The sequence below is a fragment of the Saccoglossus kowalevskii genome, chromosome 4 (genome assembly GCF_978046115.1).
Source record: "Saccoglossus kowalevskii chromosome 4, keSacKowa6.1, whole genome shotgun sequence".
NCBI classification, from domain to species: Eukaryota; Metazoa; Hemichordata; class Enteropneusta; family Harrimaniidae; genus Saccoglossus; species Saccoglossus kowalevskii.
In genome coordinates this window covers 3,263,057-3,289,782 of record NC_140644.1, presented here as the reverse complement: position 1 = coordinate 3,289,782, position 26,726 = coordinate 3,263,057, and the positions used below count along the sequence as shown (strand labels likewise).

Genomic DNA, 26,726 nt, shown 5'->3' with positions numbered 1-26,726 from the left:
CAACATAATGACCTCTAAAAAAAAGCTTCACAAATGTGGGAGAATGCAATTTACAGTTTTTTATGTTACTTTTCATTCTCTGGATATTCAACTTTTCGTCAGTATTATGGAGTCAGCCATCTTGATTTTCAAGCAAAAGATAATGGGTAAAATTGTCAGAAATTGAGAAAATGATTTCATCTATAACTTCAAAAGTTGAACCTCAAATTGGCTGAAAGTTTAGAAATTAGTAGCATACATGTACTGCTTCCACCCATGTTTATAAAATAGTTGTCATGGAAACAGAACTGAAAATATTTATTTTCATGTTTTTCTACCAAATGCTCAAATTTCCTTATATTGTATACAATTTACCATTGTGAGTAGGGTATATAGGTGATATATTACATGTTGACCACAATAAGGGACAAAAAATGTCATTCCCAGATGATGACCCCCCCCCCCCCGACGACTAAAATACGACTAAAATATCGATTTTAATTTTTTTAACGTTTTTAGCAATATCTTCACTTTATATGTATTTGTAATATTTTGTGATATCTGATTTGTTTCTAATGCCAAGTACAAAGTTGTCCAACATCAAATGTTAAACCCCAATGCTAATTTGTACACATGTTCCAGGTTGCATGCTCGTATCATAGCGTACAATTATGTTCAGCTATGGCACAGAACTTGAACGCCTAACCTTCAAACAGAATTTTGTGACGCAATTGGTTCACCTAAATTCCTACTCAAAATTGTAGAACCATTTTCCGCAATATCCGTTTTAGAATAGCAGTATTATTCTCAGATATAAAAACAAATACATCAAATGAAGCTTAAACCATTCATGTTAATATATTCACAACTACTCGCAATTTAGCTACAGCTTTTCTTATCTATTAAATCAGAACCGTTACACACCGATATTGTACCTAGGTCTTGTTATCAGCAAACATGTCGAGTTAAAATGAGTATAAAAAGCCAAGGAATATAAAAATATATGTAAAATAAAAATAACTAAAAAAATTAACAGTAACTATATAATTACCACCGTCTTATAAAACATCCACAAGCATGTTACTATTCATTGGTCACGTGGTCACATTCATTAAACAATAACTTTTATCTAGATGAGAAATATTATACTGCTAGTCAAAGAGACACGATACACGGCGCGAAAAGATACGGAAGTTGACCTGCACATGCATGAACAAGATATTGCTCGGCAGCGGTCTTTGAAACTGACGTGCGCGCCTACCAGAAACAAGTATAATTTTGTATTTGGTCTTAACTTGGTTTTTAGTACGACGAATGCAACTGCAAAAGCGAAATATTTAGCGAAGTACGGATGCTGAATTGTCAAGGATTGTCAACAGGTAAACACATTAAAATTATAATTGACTATTCGCCACGTGTATATGACATGGAAATTTACGATTATACCAGCATTTCCACTTTTTATACTGCCTGGATGGATTTAGTATATATTGTCTCCAAAACTACACTTAGTGACGCCCTCAATCCTCTGCTATTTATTCCTACATTATAGCGACATTAGCATAACTGCGTTACTCTCTATTATATAGCCATGTAATACAGATCATAGGTTACAAAGTGCCGTCGGTAGTTGTCTGCTTGTCCTTACGGGTGGACATATTGTAACTGCTTATATCGCACTGTCGGTGGTTGTCTGCTAGTCCTTCCGTTTAAATAAGGCAAGTTTGTTTCTAAATTGCATACATATCCACAATGTAACTGTAAACGCTACTTATTTCTGATCAGACACAAAATTTAAACTATATTTTCTGTCTCTGTGTATAAATTATCCTGACGAATATGGACAATATATAACAAAATGATCAAAATTCCTTACTGCACAAATCTAGGAAATGTTTCTATGATGTGTATGGAAATCCGCAATATCGCATTGATGTACAGTGACTTAAGTTGGTATTTTCAACAGTACACAACAACTCTACTACATTGTTATTATGAAAACATATTGTTGTTAACTCTCACTAAAGCTTACCAGTGTAGCTTGTGTGCTCTTTACACATCGAATGACAATGTTTCTGTTAATTCAAATCATTTATCCGTGACTCATTAAAACTTACTACTCGTAATGAACTAAAACAAAACAGGGAAATTTTTTTTTTTGTAATTTTAGTTGTGAACAATAATATCAGACAATGCGATGTCAACTCATCTAGACCTGACCACGGTATAAATAGTAAGAACTTCCCTTAGCAACCAGCTTCACAAAGCAATGCGAAAGCGAGCATTGTTTCGCTTACTAATACAAATAGCTGCACTGCTGAATTATTTGGAGCATTGCCAAACGTCTCATTCACAGGCTGGCTTATATATACTCATAGATAGGTTATACTGAAAGGTATAAACAACCAACATGTAGAAATATGTCGTGATGCTCATACTTGTATTCCAAACTGTACATTCCAATATAGTTATGACAACATATACAACTGAAAAATAACTAGCTATGATGTCACAAGCTATATATAGCATCAGCAATGACAAGTCTAGACTGTCTAGTTGAGCGTCGAATCAAGTTCAAAATCTAAAATTGTTCAGGGTTGCCATGGTTTTTTATCTGAATTGATTAGTATACATGTTTCTTCGCGTCATCTGACGCCTCCTGATAGTTGACTGGTAAAACGTATTGACAATTCTAAACACTGAAAACATACGACTGACATGCTTTCTCGGTAATGGCACCTCACTTGTGGAACAAATTACCATTACACAATACGATAAAGACTTTCCGTTTTCGACATTATGATATATTATTTGGGAGTATTTTTGGAGAAAAACCTGAAAAAAAACTGATTTTGACAAGATAATTTAGAAATTTATATTATGCGCCCATAAATAATTTTCATAATTACCGATTACACAAGAATATTACAGAATAAAATAATTTGCTGTATTCTCTATATTTTCGCCTTTTATTTGTCTTCAATTATGACTGAAAGAAGCTGAGGGAAATTACAAACTATAAGTAGAATGTTCAACAACGCATGTATGTACAATAAATATGATTTTACTTGGTAAGAATACTGTATTTCTTCTGCATAAAAACGAAATAATTTCATAATGTCGAAAACGGGAGGTCTTTATCGCAGTGTTATTATGGCAACAGTCTTCACGGGACAGATTTAAACAAGATCTGATTACTTGACTTATACTAGCACTCTGAAGGAATAATGTACTCTCAGTCGTAGTGAAGATGGTTATAAAAATGTGCATAATAATTCATGTTGTTTTTCGTTTTTCAAGTATAAATAAGTACGTCTTGTAGGTCGAAGTGGTACCCTCTGGATTATAACATGGCCAGCACCAGGAACCGTCTGCTCGCTGAAAATCTCACCTATTTAGCAAAGCAGATAAATGTTGATAAGGTTGTTTCGAAAACTAAAGAAATGTACCCAGCAGTCATAACACCTGAACAAGTTGTGGCTTTGAATGTAAGCTATATTTAGTTCATTGTTTTCTTTTAATGGTAGATCAGGTCAGTGTCCCCAGGGTAATATTTATTTTCGTTTATATTGGTAATGAAACTGTTCAATGATAAACTGGTCAATGGGCTTACCGTAACCTTTGAGGTAAAACCCTCCTTCTTACTTGCATTGTCAACAAGATTTTGGCCTTCGATCCATATACATTATCCTTCTTCTATTTGACCATATAAATACAGTTTTTCGTGTGTTTTTGACTTAGACATTTTCGTTATTGCATTGTGAATCACAAAACATACACACGCACCACATCAATCTGATATAGTATTTCAAATCATGGCTCGTTTACCTGCAGGGGCGAAGCGCTATGCTGTGTGCTAGTTCAAATCTCTTATTGTGTGTTGTTATGTAAATATTAATTTTCCTGAAATTATTTATATTTCATCGTCTGATTGTTTATGCTGATGGACAGTATAGTCCCCAGGTTAAACATGAGCTGGGTGATGCGTACTGAACCTGTGTATCGTTAAAATACTAAATGTGGTTTGTGTTGTCAACTTGTATATCTAGTCACTGTGGGCGTTTTTTCACTGCACGCTATTTCGGGCTTATTTTTTTGGTCAGTGAGTGTAATTTACTGGTTAGTGTGTCTATCATGTGCTCGAGTTCGAATCCTGATTTGAGTGCTGTTATGTAAATGCTCGTTTGCCTGTAATTGTATATGTACTTTCAGTTGACTATTAAAACTTGAAATCAAAACATTTTATATTTTCTCATTCACTAGTTATTATTATACAAGATAGCGACAATCATGGAATTGTTATCTATCAACAGCTATTAACTTTCACTCATGTGTGATAATTATATGGTTCATGATTATTATAAAAAATAAAAGTAAAAGGAACGAAATAAAACATTTTATGGTTTAAATTTCTACCAAACCAAAAGTGTTTCTGTTTTTATTTGCAGACACGAAAACGTGAAGCACGAACTTTATACCTCTTAGATATTTTTAAAGGAAAGACAGATGGCTATGATATGCTTTATAATGTTTTAAAAGCAACCAACCACTCCAGCACAGTCTTGAAGATATTAGAACCAGGTGTAGAAACACCAGTAACACTATGTAAGTCATTTTGTATATAATTATATAAGTATTTATTATTTTGTATAATTCGTGTTCAAATAAAATATACAACTATAAGACGTGCGTACTGTACTGTGTGTCAAAATACAAATGAATTATGTTATTGTTTTACAATACGTCAGCAGTTATGTTAATCTTTTTTACAGTACCGACCTCTCCATCTAAGCCGTCTAATGGAGACCAAGGTAATTTTGCAATAATTCCAACATACTACCTATCAATGCAAAAGTAAGTCGCGAGTAGTGTGTGTTCAAACTACATAAGTTATATTACAATACGTCATCACCAGTTATGTTATTCGTTTTACAGTACCGACCTATCCAGCTAAGCCGTCTGATGGAGACCAAGGTAATGTTGCCAAAATTTCAACAGAATATCTATCAATGCAGGAGTAAGTCACGTGTACTGTGTGTTCAATCTACATAAGATATGTTAAGATACGTCACCAGTTATGTTAATCTTTTTTACAGTACCGACTTCTTCAGCTAAACCGTCTGATAAAGATCAAGGTAATGGCTTCAACGTAAACCTTACACTCGTGAACAATAATATGTTGAACGAAGAATATTCGTCGCTGCGAATTCATATTAGTTAATATATTGAAATTCGTGGGTGCATTATTTGAATGCATTAATAGTTTCTGTGAAAATAGTAGTATATGGAAATTCAATCTCTCAAGACAATTTTCCGCATTATTAAATAATTAATTAATTGTTGTTCTTCTTATACATTCTAGCATATCTCTTAGCTCTAGAAAAAATAACAAAAGACTTTCAAACTGGACAACAGCAGACGTCTGAACAGATCTCCAATTTGCGATCTGACATACAGTCGGGCCAAGATAAAATGGCCGCACAGATATCCTCAATTAAATCCGACTTAGTGAACGAAATAACGGGTTTACGGAACGCCATGGATCGCATCGGAAACTTGGAAGAAGGTAAGTACATACCATATACAAAGATTTATTCATTACAGTTTCATTATTGATCGAATATATAATAAGAGCGATGAGCCAAAATTTTGCAAACGACAAAAATATGCATAAATATGCAAAATATTATCGCCTTCGTTCAGCCAATCAAGACAAAGAATGTAAACGGAAATGAGTCGAAAGAAACGAAAAATAGAGCGTCTGGCCAATCACATGACGTGTATCATTCCTTTCATTTTGTTTCGTCCATACATTTAGCAAGTAATATACCTATCCTTCAGTATCCCGTATCATTGTATATATGACTCAGGCACCGCGCTATATCTTTATATCGTCTACGCAAACCATGGTTCAATCTGTGTTAAATATTTAATCGTAAACTCTAACCAATTTACAGATTTTACTTCAAAACTGCTCATATTACTGAGAGCAAAGGAGCTTGTATTGTGTACACGAATATTGCCTTCCAATACATGGTGACCGTGTTTCACATATGTGTTTTTAGGGTGGGATAGTGAATACAGGAAAACGAGTTAAACGAGTAAACTGGTCAAATCATGTATATTTCAAGCCCTCGAGTAACCGATTGTGAAATCTCAGCTGAAATCCTGGCTGGAAAAAATCTAATGCGGTAGATTATTTTTGTCAGTGAATATGATTAGCCAATGCCTTAAAAATATATATATTGAGTATTGCCAACCATGGCACACTTAGATACATGTTGGTTGACTTATCTACAAAGGTATAGTGGTGAGACTATCGAAAGAATATTGTACTTGTTACTGTGAGACTGGGGAGGCTTGTAATGTACACGCTGTCAGTATTGTCAATCACTGTTGACGTAATTATAACAGCACCGTACTCTAGGCGCATGTACATAGTATGCGTTACTATAGGTCTGTTCTGTTCTGGGTTGTATTAATATATATGCTACATGCAAGACAAATAACACAATGTATCATCAGTATTCAACTCCGACACAGCAGAACTCGTTGCCCGTATGTGTGGCGTTTTACGTGCGTTAGAGGTCACAGTGAATCACAGTCACGTGTTCTTTCTTTCCAGCATTGAAATTGGAAACAATGTCAAGAGAAGAGCTGAAAAAAGTCGTACAGACAGTGTTAAAGGAACTCACGACTTACAAAGAAGAACACAGAAAAACAGCTGAAAAAATCGACAAGTTAGAAAAACGAGGTAAAGATGCCTGTGTCCTTCAATATTTTCTAAATTGATATTGTTAATTCATAGCTACAGAAAGTTCACTGTCGCATGTAAATACTGGCAAATATTGATTGAAAACTGCTTATTCGCGTCTTGTCTTTTATACCACACATTGCGGTATAACAAGGTAATCCTAATCAATGTGAACGTACACAATTGTTTTTATTGATATGCGTGTTATTTGGGGGGGGGGGTCGACAAATACAGCCATGCTATAAACGAGCGCAGCTCATAAAAAAATAATTCGACAACGATTACTTTTGAGTTTAGGTTCCAGTGAGGACGAAATATTGAACAAGTTTATAGATCAATTGAAAGACATTAGTACACTTGGTGAAGAGAAATTATGGCAAGAGATTGTAAAGTTGAAGCAAGAGATGGCGTCACTGCGAAAATGGTCAAAGGAAAACTGCGGGAAAATGCAAACAAGATTGAATGCTATTGAACAGGAACGAAAAGGTGAATTACTTACTGTGAAACATGATTTTGACTGCAACATCCAACCAATTAATGGCTCAACTCTCCCGAAATTCCTGTCTATAACATATTTTAATATACGAATGTCGTAAAGATGTTGGTAATATTGCCTAAAATTGTAGGAAAGTATTACAACGGCGGATTTTGTTATTGTGACAATATTTTCAAATCAATATTGTTATATGTCTATACGTCATACTGTGTATTCAAACTATACTATAACTATAATATTGTTTATGCTGTCTGTAGTGCGAACTCAGAGCCATCTAATTCAAGAAACAGATATTCAATTTATTGCCGTGAAAATAGGAACATACTGGGAGGTGGTTGCCAAGGAAGTTGGTATACAGAAAGACACCGTCGCAAAAACTGGTAGCGAAGCTACAACCGCCGCTTCCGACATGATGTCCAGGTGGCTGGAGCTCAGCAAAACCGGTAGAGTAGCTCCACCAACGTGGGAATCGCTGGATGAAATTATCGGGAGACACGATAGACAAGTAGCTTCTGAGATTGAAAAGCTGAGAAAATCAACTGATAACAAATAGTTTTGGGTGGAATTTTCCCAAAATCGCATAGAATATGGCATCTTTTAACCGAGGGTTTTAATTAAAAGTCAGTTCTTGGAGACATGTATATAACTAGGTGTAATTTGCAACCCTTCACGACACTTAAAGTAAACAAATAATACTAGTATTTTGAATACTGACAATATTTTGATTTATGTTTTGTGTTAAAAACATAAAATTTGGCAGATTTTAAAAAATAAATATTAGCATTCATGTACTTTATCCCAAACGCTTGCATGAAAATATATTTTCGGGTTCAAAACAAAAAAAATGTTGATATAAAATAGGGTGAATATTAGATGACTTCTTGAATTTGTTTTTTCCTAATTTATGATAACGGCAACTAACACAAATGCTGAATTTCCCTACCTGTAAGTCAAATTGGCCTTGAACTGAAAGGGTCACTTCGGGTCATTTATCGAGAACCAATCTGAATCCTGACAATGATACTTATATATAAAAACTACCAATCAATTACTATAATTCTAAAGATGCAATATACACATCAATTTTAGTTTTCTTGTAGATTTATTATTTAAATTATGTATTATCAATCATTAAAAGAATTGATTATATTTTTCAATGTTTAAAAAGTATAACAAGTTGGTTGTATTGGTTTTTAAAACTAACATCAAGTATATTTAAGTAAATATATAAATTTCACCATAGTAATGCATCAAATCGTCGTCGTCGTCAAGTTGACGGGACGGGAATACATTGGTAAGCAGCTCGTAGTATATGTGGCATTAGTTCATCATTGGTTGGTGGAACAACTTCAATCAGGCGTTCCTTCTTAGTCAACTTAGAAATGGCGAGCGTCATTAACCATAGTAAATGTTATAATGGAAACTCTCTGGGACACTTTTTAGTTAATTAACAAACAAGGAATAACGTTTTACGTTTTCGGTAGCTACAACCTGCTTTCCGGAAGTTCGAAAATTGCTGGTTTGATGTGAAACCAAACTAAACAACTATTTGCTATTATCAGCAAGTCGTGAGAATCTTTGCCAATTTCCAGGGATAGTTTCAGTTTGTGTGGATGATTTTAAAATTGTAGTAAAATATTCATTCAACATTAGGCCCAGTCCAGTCAACTTGCTCTAGTCCCTGTGCTGTATATGATACGAAACCGTGCTCAGTATGGTTCAGTTTTTCATATTCATTGTGGTTTTAACATCTCCATGAGTGCTGCACCATCTGTTATTCATCTATGTAGTTGAGTTCATCTTCTGACAGTACATGTATACGTGTCTTAAACGTGAGTAAATCATTTATTGTCTCTAGCCAGTTTTCCATCATCAGAAAATTGGAGGAGACTTTTCCTGCGAACAAAATTCAGGGTTACCATTATTGTTTTGACAACTAGAAGACTGTTTTAGTTGACAATTTTTGGTTTTGCCTTCTTCTTTCTTGCTTTAGTTTAAAGTGGTAACTTATTTTGATGTATGGCAGATTTCATGTGGTTGGATCTGGAAACCAGCCTTTCATCAAGTCATTTTGATTGTCTGCACTTTTAAATTGTCATTCGTGAATTCTTCAAAAAGAACATGTTATAAGATATAGTTGGTAACTGAACCATATCTCTCATATGTACCGATGACCAGCGGGCATAGTTTGTCAAATTGTTCAATGCAAACCTTTATTGGGCCAGTTTAGTCAGTGCTATAAACAAAACACATTTTGACTCTCTTAGTGACCAGAGAAACCCCAATATGAGAAACTATTTCAAAAGTCAAGCTCTAATAGTGAAGATGCGGATTCTTTTTAACTCTACCACTAAACCAAGGAGAAAATGCTAAGTTAATAGGGTCAGACGAAAGGCACTTTGTCTATATGGTAATAATTAATAAAAAATAATAAAGAGTGGTTTTTAAGGTGTGGTTTGCAGTCAGGACCGGTACACACCAATATTGTACCTAGGTCGTGTTATTAACAGGTCAAGGAGTAAAAATATAAATGTAAAATTATACCGCCATTCGTAAATAAAAATAACTAAAAAAAATTTGAAAGTAGCTATATAATTACCACATTATTATTAAACATAATGTCCACAAACATGTTACTATTCATTGGTCACGTGACCACATTCATTAAACAATACCTTGTGTCTAGATGAGCATCATTTAAACTGCTTGCGAGGGTGGGAGGACGCTGTGTATCAGCCGGAAATTATTCATGGCATAGATCCTGGCATTAAGGTAAAATGATCAGTCTCGGGAAAAGTACATTAGCCGACATTCGCTGATCACTAGTTACAGTAAACGAGCAACTGGATGGCATATAAAACGAGTCTGCTAAGTTCTACTATCAAATGTATCTGAATTGTTCTGGATTTAATTAGTAAATATTGTGATGACTTCATTTGCATATGATCTGCGAGTATTTATTTGAATAATTAAGCCTGTTGTATGTCTGCATATTTCATTATCAATAATTACAATATAACAAATGAATTAGTTATTATTGTGATGACTTCATTTGCATATGATCTGCGAGTATTTATTTGAATAATTAAGCCTGTTGTATTTCTGCATATTTCAATATCAATAATTACAATAAAATTTTTACAAATGAATTAGTAATTATTATGATGACTTCATTTGCATATAACCTACTAGTGTATATTTTGAATGATAAATAAGCCCGTTGTATATCTCCATATTTCTTTTCAATATCAACGATTACAATCTAATTTTTTACAGCACAAAAATATATTCCGACCCAACTTAAGCCGACATGATTACTAATTTCCTCCCCTATCTTCTTGTATGGCATATTCTGTTACGTAAATGTCGACTTTTTCAAACAAATACAACAGTAAAGTTTAATGTCGCTCTTCAAATTTCAACTGCACATTATTTTCTTCCAGTATGGTACAAATTACTGAATTGATATAAACCATAGTTTTCTTTTCTACTTCCCACAAAAAAAATCGCTTTTGTACATCCAGTGGCGGTGAAATGAAGAACAAATAAAATAATTACATTTTATATAAATAACAATGTACATTGAAAAATCATTTATAAACTTAATCACAGCATCTGTATGTCCATGTACTCAATTGTATAATCTCGTTCTCTCCACCACTGTGGTACAACGTAACTTGTTCCCAACAGTAAATATGCACACGTGCAAAATAGTGGTTCAGCACATCGGTATGGCGTATAATACAGTTCCAGCTCATGGAATCATGATGTTTGTTGCGACATTTTCTTCGAGCAGACTGATTGGTATTCAGCACAAAGGACACACACACAAGCAACAGCCTATGAAATACAAGTACAATATAGAGTTAGGAAAAATCGACAAATGCATAAAGATGTTTGGCCCAATTATTATTTGTCGACTTATTGAAAGTATTTGCAAAGTCGGAACACGTCCCTGTCTTTGTCCTGTCATCACATAATAGGGGCAGCGCGTATTTCCTAATCATAATAACTTTTGGCAGTGACTAAAATTCGCGCATTGCAATTTCAATATTTACCTATACAGCGGCTGCAGAGTCAATAAATCGCACATTTCGCTGCTATACGACACTGTTGAGCTCGACTTTGTAACGTGTATTTGTGTGTTTTGATAGTGAATCTAATATAATGCGTAATGTACGTGTTGAAAGGCAGGGTGGAAAGTTAATTATGGTTTGGCGTTTTACATTGCCCTGAGCAGCACATAGGGTTCGAATGTAGTTATTCGAAAGGATTAATATACTGGGAATATAGGTTGAAAAAAAACATCTGGTAGATTAATAGTCATGATAATAAAACCCAGTAGAATTCTATCTGAACTCTTTCAACTTGTAGATTTGTGCAATGCATTCTGCTCTATGAGATCCCACCGTAGGTTCTATATACGGCGTAACATCACGTTTTCTGTTTTAGAGATTTATTCGGTATAACAATACAAATGCTCACCACAACAGCGATACACTTGTTTGACGACTTCCTCTGTTAAATAAAACTATGTCTATCTCTGTTGAGGTTAAAACCTGTATAATGTGTGTGGGGGTGGGGGGGGGGTTAATTAGTCATACCACCCACAACTGACCTCTATTAAAAAATAAACATGTACGGTACTCCTAAATGGGAGAATGACATGTTGTCGAATAAAGCTGCTCTTTCCGTGTGCCGTGATTTTGCACGCGCAATGCGAACAGTATTATTGTAGCAACGAGTAGGGAACTACGGTGGACTACCTGGAACGCGGGAGATAAGCTTAAACGGCTACTGTGAATAAATAACTTCGATAAGCAACATTAATGAGCGGGCAATGATAAACTAATCAGTCACGTGATGGCACTTAAGGAATCAATGAATTCAGTTGATACAAATATGAAGAACATTGCAAATGTGCATGTAATAGAAAAAAATTATAAATACGTTGAACTAGTATTCTTAATGAGCTCCGTCTTTGTGAATACGTCGAACAATTCTAAATTTGAATATTGTTAGTCACGTTCATGTAAATACGTAGTACAATGCAACATTTGTATATTATGAGTTCCGTCTATGTAAATACGTCAAAATATTCGACATTTGTATATATTATGTATTTCAGTCTTTGCAATTCCGTCGAACAATGCAACTTTTGCATATTATTGTGTTCCGTGAATGCAAATACGAAGTAACACTACAACTTTCGCACGTACTGAGATCACCCGGTTATGCGTTACTGCCAGTGACTATATTAAATGTATCTTGTAAATATAAATTAATGACGATACTTCTAAGGTCACAATTCTTGATAAATATCACGTAGTGAGGACAGACAACTAGAAGTGAGTTCACTGACCTCTGTTATTCAACACATGATATTGTAAATACCACTGATACTCACAGCTCTTTGAGTTATTACAACAAAAACAAGGATCACAATTCATAGTGTAGTCTGACCTGTACATCTGTTGCGTTGGTTGCGGGGTAGGTTGGTGGATTATAACTCTAAAGCCATCGTCATTGACACGGGCATCCTGCAACGAATAAAGCTCAGCTGGGTGTATTTGTGGAATGTGTTTACATCAGTTGGAAAACGCATTAAAATATATGATAGCGCTAAAGTAGCGACCGATTTGGGTTGGGATCACACGCGAGGCCTTCTAACTAAACTGTACACATGAAGGCATGATGTTTTTCCTGTACGCAATTCCAAACAGTGGATGTCTACGGCTCTGTGTCATGTTTGTCACAGTGAATGCATGATTCGCCGTGTAAACACGTAATTGTTTCTCGAAGGCATTCACAGGGTGGCATTTCGCTTACCTGGATTGATCGTTGTTGATATACAGCCCGATACTCGCCGTGCACACGATCATCGTCGACGAGTCTCTGACGCGATTCTCGCTCAGACGAAATTTGCTGCAGTTCCATTCTCTTGCAGCATTGTTAATAGTCGTGAACGCTAAAGTTCAAGTGTTGTTCAACAGGAAATGTCTAAGACTAAAACCTCGGCATACTATATTAAAGGGCAACGTCCACTGAAGCAGGATACCGAGGACGCGACAAGGGTAGTTGTTCAGCGGTCGGCTTGTTTATCGTGGTTTCGTTGACCGTGTCACGACCCTTGTGAGTATAGCACGCACACCTAGCATTGTGCTAAGGAATGCAGTTTACTTTGCGACACAACGACAACGCGCGGAAACACGAGTAATGCAGTGAAACATACAACGTCTAAGACCGAGTAATGCACACTCAAGTTATAGAATATTATCTGATATTATGTACAGAAAGTTTCCGTTCCCATTGTGGATACACCTTTTTTAAATTACGCACTCTAGTGCCGGGCGCTTCTGTGATGTAATTGGGTGACTAGAAACCCGTTCAAAGTGTCGATATCGTTTTAATCTTTAGTCGTTCATTAATGACGATTATGTTTTGGGAAGATTGTACAATATTCTAGATGACTTTCCAACCGAGCACAATTTAAACGACAATGTCTTCACTCGCATGCGCCATGATAATGTCACAGAAGCGCTTCGTCACTCGGAAGCGCGATTTAGTGGAATGGTCTATTAGGTCCATACAAGTTCTTCACTCAATACTACCAAACAGAGCCCAACAGTTTAAAGTGTCTACACTAGGCCAGGGCGCTAGACCTAAGGTTGGACCCGGAAGTAGAATGTTACTAACACTCATCCACATTAAGGTAGCCGGCGTCTCCAAACATGTGTTGGTTTTAATGGAAAGCACGTTTTATTGTGTAGAAAAAAAATGTATTTTTGAAGTCGGTTTGACAACAATTAATACACAGACACAACTAGTACAATAGGAAATAGCAACTACGTTCAATACGTAGAGAAAACTAATAACCATAAGATTATACGCAGATTATATAGGGTAAAACACAGTCTATTCCTGGTCCCGTGGATTCCTTGGCCCCGTGTTAGAGGAACTGTGGTTAAAATGACCGTTCGGCTAGTGGCGGGAAAACTTAATCTCGAATGTAATTGTAATTGTTCTATTAATATTATTACTGATTGGTCAAAAATAATGACCCCTGATTCGTTAATTTAGATGGCCTGCCATATCCCAAATTGACTTCAAGCTCAGTGTGTTAGAAACACGATATTAGTTTCCGATAGTTTTATGCGGCATATAAGTTCCACTTTAGTCCCCTGCAATGCGTAACCAGGGCAACCTGCAAAATCCAACATTCTTATCAAACCGAAATCGGTCAGTTGACGTGCATGCATGCATGTATTTACATGTACGTAATTTGTTGAAGCTGTCTGGGACTAAGTGCGGCGTTGCATCTCCGCGGGACAAGCAGTCTAGTCAGTCATATTCAGTTGTTCCGGGACACAATATTCAATATTATCTTTTTATCAGTGTTTGTCCTAATCTCCACGGCGCAGTCAGTATTAGAAAGAGTGTACCATGGCATTTTGCCTTTATCATGTCAACGCTTGCAGATTATGACTGATAAAGCAAACTCGTGGAGGCGGTGGTAATTATTTCTTATAATGAACACTATTGTTGCTGATTTAATGACGTAAAACACCTAGTCAAGCAGATACAAAATACTATATCGTGGAAACTGATCTTTCAATTAAAGCGGGAGGGTCGTCACCTGCGCACGCGCGAGAATTGAGTCCAAAGCGACGATAACAACACACGCTAAAAACGCAAAGGCTCACGGGCAGACGCTTGTTTGGTAACAATGACACGCTATGGCACATGCGCAAATGACGACCTCCCCCCCCCGCTTTAAAGGGAACATCAATTCAAACAACATAATGACCTCTAAAGAAAAAGCTCCACAAATGTAGGAGAATGCAATTTACAGTTTTTGATGTCACTTTTCATTCTCTAGATATTCAACTTTTCGTCAGTATTATGGAGTCAGCCATCTTGATTTTCAAGCAAAGGATTATGGGTAAAGTTGTCAGAAATTGAGAAAATGATTTCATCTATAACTTCAAAAGTTAAACTTCAAATTGGCTGAACGTTTAGAAATTGGTAGCATACATGTACTGCTGCCACCAATGTTTATAAAATAGTTGTCATGGAAACAGAACTGAAAATATTTATTTTTATGTTTTTCTACCAAATGCTCAAATTTCCTTATATTGTATACAATTTACCAATGTGAGTAGGTTATATAGGTGATATATTACATGTTGATCACAATAAGGGGACAAAAAAATATCATTCTATATTTCTCGACTAAAATATCGATTTTATTTGTTTTAACGTTTTTAGCAATATCTTCACTTTATGTGTATTTGTAATATTCTAATTTCCATTACTATAATTATATACATGAGTAATATGCACAACGAAAATTTGAACTAATTCGCATCAGTATTTCTCATGTTATAGATGAAATAATTTACTATAAATGACGACCTTAGTAATTGCTGAGTCATGGTCGAATGACTGTTGTCGAAAGCGTACATCCTCCCTATGAATTGCAAAAAATAATGAGGTCAACAACTCTCAGACTGAAACGCAGAGGATGGTATCGATGAGGTCAACAACTCTCAGACTGAAACGCAGAGGATGGTATCGATGAGGTCAACAACTCTAAAACGCAACGGATGATAAAAGGCCGTGCAGTGTCGACATCGATCAACTACATTATTTGTTATGGGGAGATTTACTACATACTAAATGATGAACGACTACGCAAAAAATCCAAAGTAGGTTTCTATCGTCTACGCTATTTTGATGCTACTGTAACGCATGGTGTAGTCCATTGAATTGTTCATCTAAAGCTGTTCCAGAAAGATCTTTGAGGACGGGGAACAATTTCATGGGAAGGTTTTACAATTTTTCCGAGGACAGTGGAAATTGAGAGCAGAGTAGAGGGAGTTTTTTTCATTTGTTTTGTACTATATTTGTTCGAATATTTTGGAATTATTATTATTATGAAATTCTTATTGCGTCTAATATCTATTCTCGGATACATCTGAACTTTGTGGGCTTTCGCGTTTAATAACAGTTTAAATGAGCTGCAAGCAAATGAAAATCAATAAATTCAAATAAAATAAAGTATGTAACAAATAAATAATTAAATACATATTTAAAAAAATGACAAAAAATGAAATGCGTAAACTAGGATATTTTTTTAATGGAATGCATCATGAATGTACGACAATTAGGATAGAGACCTGTTTAATAAACCAATGATATCTTCTTATTTAAGTAGATTTTTTAAACAAATTTTAACAAAATGTTTTGTCAATTCTACACACATGAACTAAACAATTGCAGATTAATAGATATTAAAAGGTTGGCAGACAGAATAAGGAATTGTCTTACAGCCACACATGAGTCAGAGCACAACAATAAAGTAAAATAACTTCATTGGGAATCGTTATTCGTATTATTGTGTTTCCAATTTCTTTATTCATATTCATCTACAAGTTCAATTATAAAATATGGAAACACATACATGAATAATGGAATAATCTCAGTGATATTGCCGAACAACATGCGTGTCAACCCTCAATGAGAAAAATATATGAGCCCAAGGGACGCTTCGCATCGGTCGATACTCCAGCTGTACTGTCTTCATTCATACTGTGAGTTATTCTTGTAATAACCTCATAGTATGCTACCTTAGGCAGTGTGTGTCACCGCTGACGACTGAGTTGGTTCATTGTCATCTTTATTGTCAATTACCTCATAGCGACCCTCTCCTGTACCACTCCTAGAATTTAAACAGTTTAAACATGGCCCACATTGCAATCCACCTGAATTGTCATTCAGGAAGAGGGCTACACACGCAGCTACGACAGCAAATCCTACGGAAACCCAGAAACAGGACGCGAATCCCTGAGCGGTGGAAGTAGCAGCGCCAACATAGTCGTAGAGGACACCTGAAAGAAGCGTACCAGTGAGTCTTCCCATGGCGTTAGCCATATAGTAAAAACCAACATTCATTGCTACTTTGTCCCCTTCCGAATATTTAACAATCAAGTAACTATGGACCGCCGAGTTGACAGCAAACACAACAGCAAACATGATAAGGCCAACGGTTATGGCAGCAGTCATGATTTCAACAACATGTTCTTGAATGGCGTGGGAGAACTGCAGGAAACAGCCAAGGAACACTGGACACACTATCAAAATAAACCCCCACAGAGCACAGACCCATTTATTGGCTGGAGATTGCCGCAACGGCTTCAGAAGTAGCTGCGGACTCCAGCTTTGAACCTGCCCGTATATAATTATCCAGCCTGCAAGGTACGCTCCAACTGCAGCCCGCTCCCATCCAATCCCGTCGTCGCTCCGAAGAAAAAACGGAAGAGGCACCTCAAACCAAAGATCGCGAGATCCAAATAAGAAAAAACGTGCGAGAGATAAGATATTGACATTGAAGTTTTTCTTGAATATTGTACTCAACTTGATATTCTCCCGTCTTGTACGGCCTAAGTCTTTGGAGAGTCCACATATAGCCCATGGAAGTGCACATACAATCAGTACACACATAACCCCCAATGATAAATAGTAATTAATCATTAACAAAGCCGATCCTAGAAAATATCCAACGCCTTTTAGGGTGTTCTTCCACCCAGTCAGCAAAGAAACTATTTTGAACAGGCGTGTCTGTTTATCTTCTGGAGTGACGAGTTTTGTAACAGTCTTCCCCCCGAGTTTGACGAGATCTTTGGATATTCCGCAGAACATCTGTGCCACTGTGACGTAAACTATGCCAATTGACTTGGTCCAGTTCTCCTGCCAGCCAAACAACATGCCAATACCAACGAACTGGAGACACAATCCTGTAATGAGAGTTGACTTTATCCCCCAACGTGCACCAGCAACACCTGCGACCAGGTTTGTGAAGACGCCAGCCAGTTCATAGAGGGAGAACATGATGGCCGTCTCCAAGGCTGTGAAGTTCAAGCTGAAGGCATGAAGAAGTACAATCATTCGCACAGCTCCATCGGTGATGGTATAAAGCAGATATGAGGAGCTGATGATCACAAATGGCTTCAGTGCACCATAAACTCGAGTTATTTTCTCTTTTGTAGTCTCGGTGACATTATCGCTTAGAAGGGGTACTTTTTCATCTGACTGATCGTTGTCAATCTCGTCACCTGGAATATCTTCACGTGAAAGCTTATTCGATCTCATATTGCCTGATGTGTACGTTTCTGGAAAAAAGTAAAAGCAACATTAATGTTGTTTTAACTGCGTCTGATACAGTGAATGACTACGTTTTGGAAATCGGTGTACACTTCTATTTATTAAATATTGAAATTGATATTAAACGCAAACGTCAAGGTCATAACATAATACACCTCTAATGACAACGCGCCTCTGTGATGTTAAGGTAACATACATGGATAAAAAAAATGTTGTTCAAATGTTTTAATGGTTGCTTAGTAGTTAGTTATGAACTAATGATGTTTCAATGACGTTTACACACGATTTGCATGTGAATTATTAATACCTTATTTATCTAACATCAAATTTTCTTTGTTCGCGGAAAAATGACCAATTGCCTCATTGTGATGGCCGATTGAAGTTTCATGTCTGACATTTGTGTTCGGTAACCATAGTGAAAACATATTTGTTTGGTGCTCATGCTGGCTGGAATAATATAATCGTATTTGATTGGTGTGTCACGAAATATAACCTCCTATTTCATTGGCGATTGGTACTTATATCTGTCACGATTGGATTTGATTGGTAGTTGTGATGGGAGTTACGAATCATAACATTAGATTTGATTGGTGGTTATAAGGTTTGTACGAATTATAACATTGGACCGATTGTGAGTTATGATGGGAGTTACACATTATAACATTGGGTTCCATTGGTAGTTATGACTGTTACGACATATAAGATTGGATTTTATTTGTAGTTATGTTTGGAGGTACGAATTACAACATTGTATATGATTATATGGCTGTCACGAGTTATAACAGTGGATTTGATTGGTAGTTATGATGGGAGTTACAAATTATAACATTGAATTTGATTGGTACGTATATGGTTGTCACGAGTTATAACAGTGGATTTGATTGGTAGTTATGATGGGGGTTACAAATTATAACATTGAATTTGATTGGTACTTATATGGTTGTCACGAGTTATAACATTGGATTTAATTGGTAGTTATGATGGGAGTTACAAATTATAACATTGAATTTGATTGGTACTTATATGGTTGTCACGAGTTATAACAGTGGATTTGATTGGTGGTTATGATGGGAGTTACAATTTATAACATTTGATTTGATTGGTACCGTTGGCTTTTGGTAATTATAACAGGGCCATTCATTCGGGTTCTTTCCTTCCATCCGAGCATTTTCTTGGAAGCATTATCAGATCTTTTACCCGAAGACATATTGGTATACATTAATGATCTGAGAAAAAATGACTTCTTATATTCTGACACTATAAGTTGTCCTGAGAAATTTATCACAGTCGACCGAGGCGATTTTGATCAAACTTGGTATGTTTATAATGTGTATGGCCGAATGGATGCCATTTTGTTTTATTATTTCATGTCTTCGTTTGTTTCAGTCACTTTTGATTCTACAATACAATACAATGTATTGAGACATAAACATGCACTGCACCTTGTTTTGGAATCGATTCGTTCAACAACATAAAACAGTTCTACAACTGTTTTTCTGAGATAGCTGACATGAATTCGTTCAAAGTAAATATAATGACTCTACATACTGGATTTCGGTTGCATATCATTATTTTTCTCTTTTTTGCGATTCAACCAAATATGCTTCACGCAACGACTGGACATAGCACTATATGGACAAAATATCACCACACTCATGGGTCGCTGTTAGTTAAGTACAATACAGGAACTGCACATTGTTCATGAATGTTTACAAGTAGGCTGAATACCTGCTGCCACCGTAAGAGGGCGTAATCAAGTAGTATCAGCTGATAATTCCGAGCTTTGTTATCTCTTATCTTGTTACAACTACTGTAATATGCACGACAAACTATCGCATTGTAAAAAACAGTTTACCATATCTTATTTTAACTGTTTGCTTATTATTCTTATTAATATTGTAAGTTTTCATCTTTCGTAATACTTGACGATTGTAATTTCTTTGAAGTTTATGCGACTCTGAGGGGGAGTTTCGGTACATTTGATTTCTACCTTTATGCACATTTTGGCAACTGATGTAGAAAAAACATCGACGACACCTCGTTATAGTCAGCCTTTGATTTATAGTGACGTTAGTGGGTTTGTTTGGGCGTTAGGTAGTTAAACGGTGCCATGTTGTGCTCATATCGCCATGCGTACGAACATCACCGAGTAACGGGGATTATGAACATCTCGAGATACAACTCAAACCCCCGGCCACAGTCCTGGACACAGGTTTACCCAAAATGCAGAGATAACTCACCGATTTAAACGCGGTCTATCACAGCGACCCAGAAACGATGTTCTCAAGCTCTGCTGAATAATACAAAGGTCACCTTGCACAAAGTAGGTGTTACATACCGAGGTCGGATGTCACGTGATTGCAAAGAAACCCAATACACGCGACCTTAATGCCCGGTCTGAAAGTCCGTCTTTTGTGATGTTGATTCACCCCCACAAGGACGTTCATTCAGCTGTGTGAGCGCATTGTATTGTGGGGTTGTTTTGAGAATGATGATCCTTGATTTTACAAGGATGCCACGCATTGTGGGTTTATTCTGAAAATGATCTTTTTTCCACGAAGTAAAAAACAATTACTTAATTAATATAAACAGTATGCCCAGCAGGATTTACACTAGAGGGTGCTATTTTGGCCAAATAAAACGACGCTCCTAAACCGGCGAAGTTAATGGTCGTCGTCGTTACATAGAAGGGTGATTTGTTGAAGTAGTATGCATTAGTCAATGTCTGTTCTGGCTGGAGTGCCATCTACGCGTGTACACCAAAGCAATTCTTCGAAATGCATACTAATTTGGCAATTGCAATTGGCAGTTGACATTTTATACACTATGAAAGGCCTTCAATGGACAGAAATCAGAAGTCGTTAGTTCAGAAGTCAAATCTTAGAGGTTCAGAAATGTAAAATAAAAGAAAAGAAAACAAAATATTCTGATTAAATACTTTGTATTTTGTTTCATTGTCACTAAGCTGTCATTAGTGCTGAGATTATGTTTCACTAATGGTCTGTGATTTAATGTGCACAGCAATCTGGGTCAATTTTGCTTCACTCATGATGACCCACACTGTTTTCAGTGACAATTTTACTCAGTGTTGATGCGGTCGATCTATGGCTGTGACAACCAATAAGTTTATTAGTTGTCTGAGACTGTATTAAGGATGGTTGAATGTAAATAGTGAATATTCAACTACCCGTGCAAATGCCCCGTGATGTTCTCACTTCCTCAGTAGTAATCATTAGGCCAATAAAAAAAATTATGTTGCCCTCAAGTCAGAAAATTGAAAAATTGTGTCGGTCGGTCGGGTTTTTTTTTTTAAACTCGTGAAAACTAAGGGTATCGTAAACAGCCGAGGTATATGGGAATCAATCAAACGACATTAAACACAAAAATCAAAGTGTTTCCTTCAGTCTTTTGTATTTAAATACAGATCAACCCGAGGTTCAAAGTCACCACTTATTCCCCCTGGGACCCTGAGGATCAAACAACGGTCCAGGATCGTTAATTTTTAGAGGAAACACTTTTTTACTGCTTAAAATGTTTTTAAATTTTGAGCCTATTAAAACAAAACAATAAAAAAACTGCGACCTGATATTTCATATTTTTCGGTCAGTCGCTGATGCCAACAAAACAATTTTTTGGCCTTAATGTTTTGTTTTTTGTTGTTGTTTTTTTGGAATAGTTCCTAATAAGAAACACTGACAAGCTTTTGATTTTGTTTTCTTTTCTTTTCTAGAAAGGGTATTTATCTTATAATAGCTTGTTGCTGTACTAATACAATATATTGTTTTGAAATTACTGTTATAATATAACATATATACAATAGTTATTACATTGAAACGCCGGGGTTCTGAGATGGGGGGAAATGGTATTTAAATTATATAAAAAAATGGTGTGGCCAAGTTGTGTGTTTGGTTGTATTATATGATTGAAATAAAGTGAATTCAGTGTTTATGATACAGGGAATTTCAAATAGGCAATAGCGTGTTTGCTATAGCAGCTTGTATAAACGTTTCAAAATAAATTAGCCCAATAATTAAACGAGTGTGTATATTATCCCTGAAATATGCCCATACAGTCTTAATAATATGCAATCAATATCTACTGAATGCATCCCATATGTTTTTGTCCGAAAGATTTCTGCACACAAATAGAACGGTGAATATGGTCTCAGCTCTGAAGCGACTCAAATGGCTATTATTATACACAACTTTTGGAAATTTTGTGAGCATTGAATCTTGACAGGAACAATATTATATGTCTTTATTTATAGGATGACAAACTAATAAATATGCATCCAGGTACTTTACAACAAGTTACTATTTGACTACTTGACCATAATGATTTTTTATTTAAAAAAAGGTTCAACCAAATATTATTAACATTGCCTCTTTGATTTATGGAAAATTATATTACCACGCACTTTGAATATGTATCACACATTCAAAATAAATACTTCCCGCAATAATAGAGAACTGCCAAATATTCTCCCGGTTTGTTGACATGCGCCCTCTACAACCATAAACTTATGTTAGCCCCCCCCCCCATCACATTTCATCTGATCATGACTATGCAAACTGCCGTAATTTGAATAATAATAGTCAGCCATTCTTCACCGAGTGGAACGAGAATGCTCGTTGAAGAAAATCGACGAGTTAACAGAATTTCCGAAAACGTAATTTTCTTTATATGCCAGAATATAAGAAAAGGTCAATGCGTATTAGAAGAAAAGCTGCATAACATGTGTATTTTAGCTCTTGTATTTATAGAAGCAATCAACCCACTCTTATTATACCAAATACGTTGCAAGGTGTGCTTTAACATTATCTCTTTACCGTTATATCTGTTTCCACATACTTTGGGTTCACTTGTTATTTCTTCATACAATATCAACATTAAAAACACATCTATTGATTGTTCTTCCCCAGCGAATTATGTTCTGTAGCTTCTGTTACCAGTACAGAAAAGTATGGGTATGAGTATGGCTGAATGAAATAAGACATCCATTTTAAAATTACCACTCTGGACTAGCTGTGTTTCCCACTATTTCTTAATCACGTTGCAGATTATCCTCTGTTGATTGTTTATTTTTTGAGCGATGTTTCCCCGTGAAGCGCGTTTTGAATCAGATTCAAATATTAAAACGTGACTTCGTTTGTCCCATGAGGTATTACACCTCAATCAAAGTTTAATAAAAATACTGCGGTAAAGTCTTTCAGTTTTCGACATTGTGAAATACTTTTGTTTTTATGCAGAAAAATACAGCATTTTTACCAAGTAAAATCATATTTATTAAAGTTATTGTTTTTTTCTTCCACAAAACAATATAATTTCGCAATATCGAAAACGGAAAGTCTTTATCGTAGTGTTTACAAAATGCTGTCGTGTAAACGCAGCTGTCTGCAATAGATATTTCCGGCATACTGTGTCACCGTTATGATTCATACAAATGAAAAGATGATCTCATCACCAGCTTACACAGACGTATACTTTCCGGTCGTACCCTCTAGCTATGCAAGTACATGCATCGTGCCATGATACTAGTGTCTAAGACCCCTATTGTGTCGACTTTATTACAATGGATTAAAATAAAATCACGATAAAAAAAATATTTTAGAAACGAAATCAAGTTGCTTAGTCACACTCACATTCTAAACCTATTGAACATATTAAAAATCGGAAAAAGCAAAAAAAAACAAACAACAAAAACAATCGGTTGTGTGAAATCCGTTAGTATTCATGTAGATTCAACCAGTACTAATAGATCATCCACCGAACGTCACAACCCCGACGTGGTCGACGGTTGTTATCGCAAAAATAATTGTTTTTCTCCCGGGCCAATGAATCAAGAATCATTTGGGTATCAGTACGTTATTTTAGAATGATTTTGATTTGGTTTCACGTGACACTTAGTCTAGCATTATCATATAGCATCAAAAAAGTATACCCCAGATCACTCGTTTCGCTTGTGGTTAAAATAAAACATGGATAAGAAGAGGTTTGTGATAATTTAGATATTTGACGACGGATTATTACTATTGAGATGAAATTATCACGTCTAGGGGTGAATTGTTAATAGGGTGAAGTGATGTTGAAAAAACATAACAAGAGTTGTCAGATCCATCTCAATGCTGGGAAAATAAGAGTATTCAAAGGCGTGTTTTGGAGCAATGGATTGACGAACAGGCAGAAAATAAAGAAATCTGAGAGGGTACGTGTTATTATTTATTTATTTTGGAAACTCAAATTTTAACTAAAGGAATTAAACTAAATTAAATAGTCATGTTTGTTTATTTTGAACCTTAGAATTGACTACTGCCAGTGTTCAGATCGGGACGTTTAATTGTACTTAGCGTATGTTACTATGACAATCAACCAATTCGAGAAAAACAGTCGATATCGACTAAATGCATGGCCACAAGCAAATCGCTGTTTAATTGAAATAAAAATCAAGGAAAACAGAGAACTGTAAGACAGAACAAGAATCACTAGCGATGTAGTCGAACAACAGGCATTACGGCAGCGATTTTTGTTTCACCTCGATCAATACAGTATAACCCACGATGCACTATTCCCATTAGCGTGAGTATGTGGAAGTTCATAGCCAAGCGTACTGCGATCAAGAACAAGGTAAGAAATTACGTGACAAGACCAACCTGATTTGCTGTCGATTTCCGGGTTCGGGTGCGTTTCATATAATAGATATATATATACAAGAAGATCGATACCCACTACACCACCGAGTGTAGTAGACATACTCCCGATGGCAATGGGAAGTTCGAAGGATAATACTACAGTTCAATAAGTTTACAAACACCACGGCCAGTCACACAAAATCCATCAAAGGGGAACTGCGTATAATGCCAAAACAGTACCATGATTTCACAACTTTCGAAATACGTTTGCTTTTATCGATAAATTATTGAAGTTCGAAGCATGAACAAATTCACACAAAACGAGAAACTTTTACAAACTTTTTTTAACCATCAACAACCCGAATGTAGATCAATGGTTCCTCAAAAGCCCCACGCCATTTCATGCTGTTTCACTACAGAATAAATCAACATATGATAGAAAATACGTCGACTTACCAATAGTCTTCCCAGGTAAGAACAACAAACACAGCGAAGCAAAACAACGCGACCTTGATTTCAGCAGTTGCAACTGAAAACAGCTCCCCCGCGAAGTTAACAAAAATCGCTTGCGAACGGGAAATATTTACTGGTGTACAGTGGACATGGATACTTGAAAGAACAGCCCTTAGAACACAAAGCCTAAACTATCAGAAATTCGTAACACATGATTCGATTGATAATATAACAAAATAACTCGGCATTTGAAAATTCAGTCTATCAAAAAAGTATAAAAAACATTTTCATTTTTATTATATAAATACATTTTGAAAAGAAACATGATTCATAAACATAAATCTATTTGAATACAATCTCACTACAATTAATGGCGTTTTTTCACAGCAAAAACTCTTGGAATCATGCACACGTGTGAGTACTTCGGTGACACATTTTATAGCTACGCTAATTTTTTGTCATTTTAAGCCTTTTAGATAATCCGCCGAACTTCCTCTCTTACCTTGACCATTTGCCGGCATCACATAGAATTGTGTACGTTCCCGGCGTCCGCGTTCAGTAAATCTGTATAGGAAACCTCTTACTGTAATCGGAACATTACAGTTGTATTTAAAAAAAACAATTGAAAGTTTTTCCGTGCTCGACCACCGTCCCTCCGTTGAGGGGCGGTGGCTCGACATAACTCTTCTACAGTCCTTTGGGCGTAACCCCGGAGTAAAACCCTTGTCCACAGGGCCCAAATTAACAGGAAGTAAAACACAGTATTGGAAGAGCTGTTCCATGTATTGACCAATCGTACGAAAACTCACAAACACCAGCAAAATATTTGTTGTTGTACCCAACAATGGAGCTTAGCACTAAACACAAAGGAACGTTTATAGGATTAAAGAAGAATTTAAATCGTGTTATAATCCAAATCCTTCGAAGTGTTCTGAGCAGAAATTGTCATATGGCCCTTCGCGAGCCATGCGTTTGTTGTGAGTGTACTGCCCTCATCGACCAATTTTTCATTTAACATTTCAGATTTAACAGCACGTCTTGCTAGTGATAAAAATTGTAAGGGACAACATCAAAAGTTCAATGTAGGATAAAAAACTTAATTCCTTAAGTTTCCCCACCCCCACCCCCACTGAAACTTAATTGATAAATATTGATCATATTATCAGACTACATTCATCATTAAATACAAATTGAGAATCGGACAGTAGTATGGCACTATATACTATAGCAGTTAATTTGACCATGGAGGTAC

At 36.0% G+C, this 26,726-nt stretch overlaps 3 protein-coding genes across 7 annotated transcripts; 1 reads left to right on the top strand and 2 right to left on the bottom strand.

Annotated features, from left to right (window-relative positions):
• The first annotated feature begins 1,573 nt into the window (after positions 1-1,573).
• LOC102801594 (uncharacterized) lies at positions 1,574-10,378 on the top strand. Of its 2 annotated transcripts, none has more exons than XM_078008134.2 (10): positions 1,574-1,697; positions 3,302-3,467; positions 4,428-4,584; positions 4,752-4,790; positions 4,915-4,953; positions 5,076-5,114; positions 5,342-5,545; positions 6,605-6,733; positions 7,031-7,219; positions 7,487-10,378. In XM_078008134.2, the coding sequence occupies exons 2-10, from the start codon at positions 3,330-3,332 to the stop codon at positions 7,780-7,782; spliced, it is 1,230 nt and encodes a 409-aa protein (XP_077864260.1). In that variant the 5' UTR covers positions 1,574-1,697; positions 3,302-3,329; the 3' UTR covers positions 7,783-10,378. The 2 variants fall into 2 exon arrangements, with proteins under 2 accessions (XP_077864260.1, XP_006814905.2); XM_006814842.3 differs by having other exon boundaries at positions 3,280-3,467.
• Positions 10,379-10,449: 71 nt separating this feature from the next.
• Positions 10,450-13,383, bottom strand: LOC144349574 (uncharacterized). Of its 2 annotated transcripts, none has more exons than XM_078008131.2 (3): positions 13,059-13,383; positions 12,693-12,769; positions 10,450-11,069 (listed from the first exon to the last, which is right to left on the bottom strand). In XM_078008131.2, the coding sequence occupies exons 1-3, from the start codon at positions 13,164-13,166 to the stop codon at positions 10,832-10,834; spliced, it is 423 nt and encodes a 140-aa protein (XP_077864257.1). In that variant the 5' UTR covers positions 13,167-13,383; the 3' UTR covers positions 10,450-10,831. The 2 variants fall into 2 exon arrangements, with proteins under 2 accessions (XP_077864257.1, XP_077864258.1); XM_078008132.2 differs by having other exon boundaries at positions 10,808-11,069; positions 12,637-12,769.
• A 2,962-nt stretch (positions 13,384-16,345) lies between these two features.
• LOC100370353 (major facilitator superfamily-like) lies at positions 16,346-25,587 on the bottom strand. 3 transcript variants are annotated; one of them, NM_001184846.1, is given in 2 exon segments: positions 16,346-18,400; positions 20,633-20,685. In NM_001184846.1, a coding segment is annotated over 1 exon segment (1,521 nt). In that variant the 5' UTR covers positions 18,381-18,400; positions 20,633-20,685; the 3' UTR covers positions 16,346-16,859.
• Positions 25,588-26,726: the final 1,139 nt, after the last annotated feature.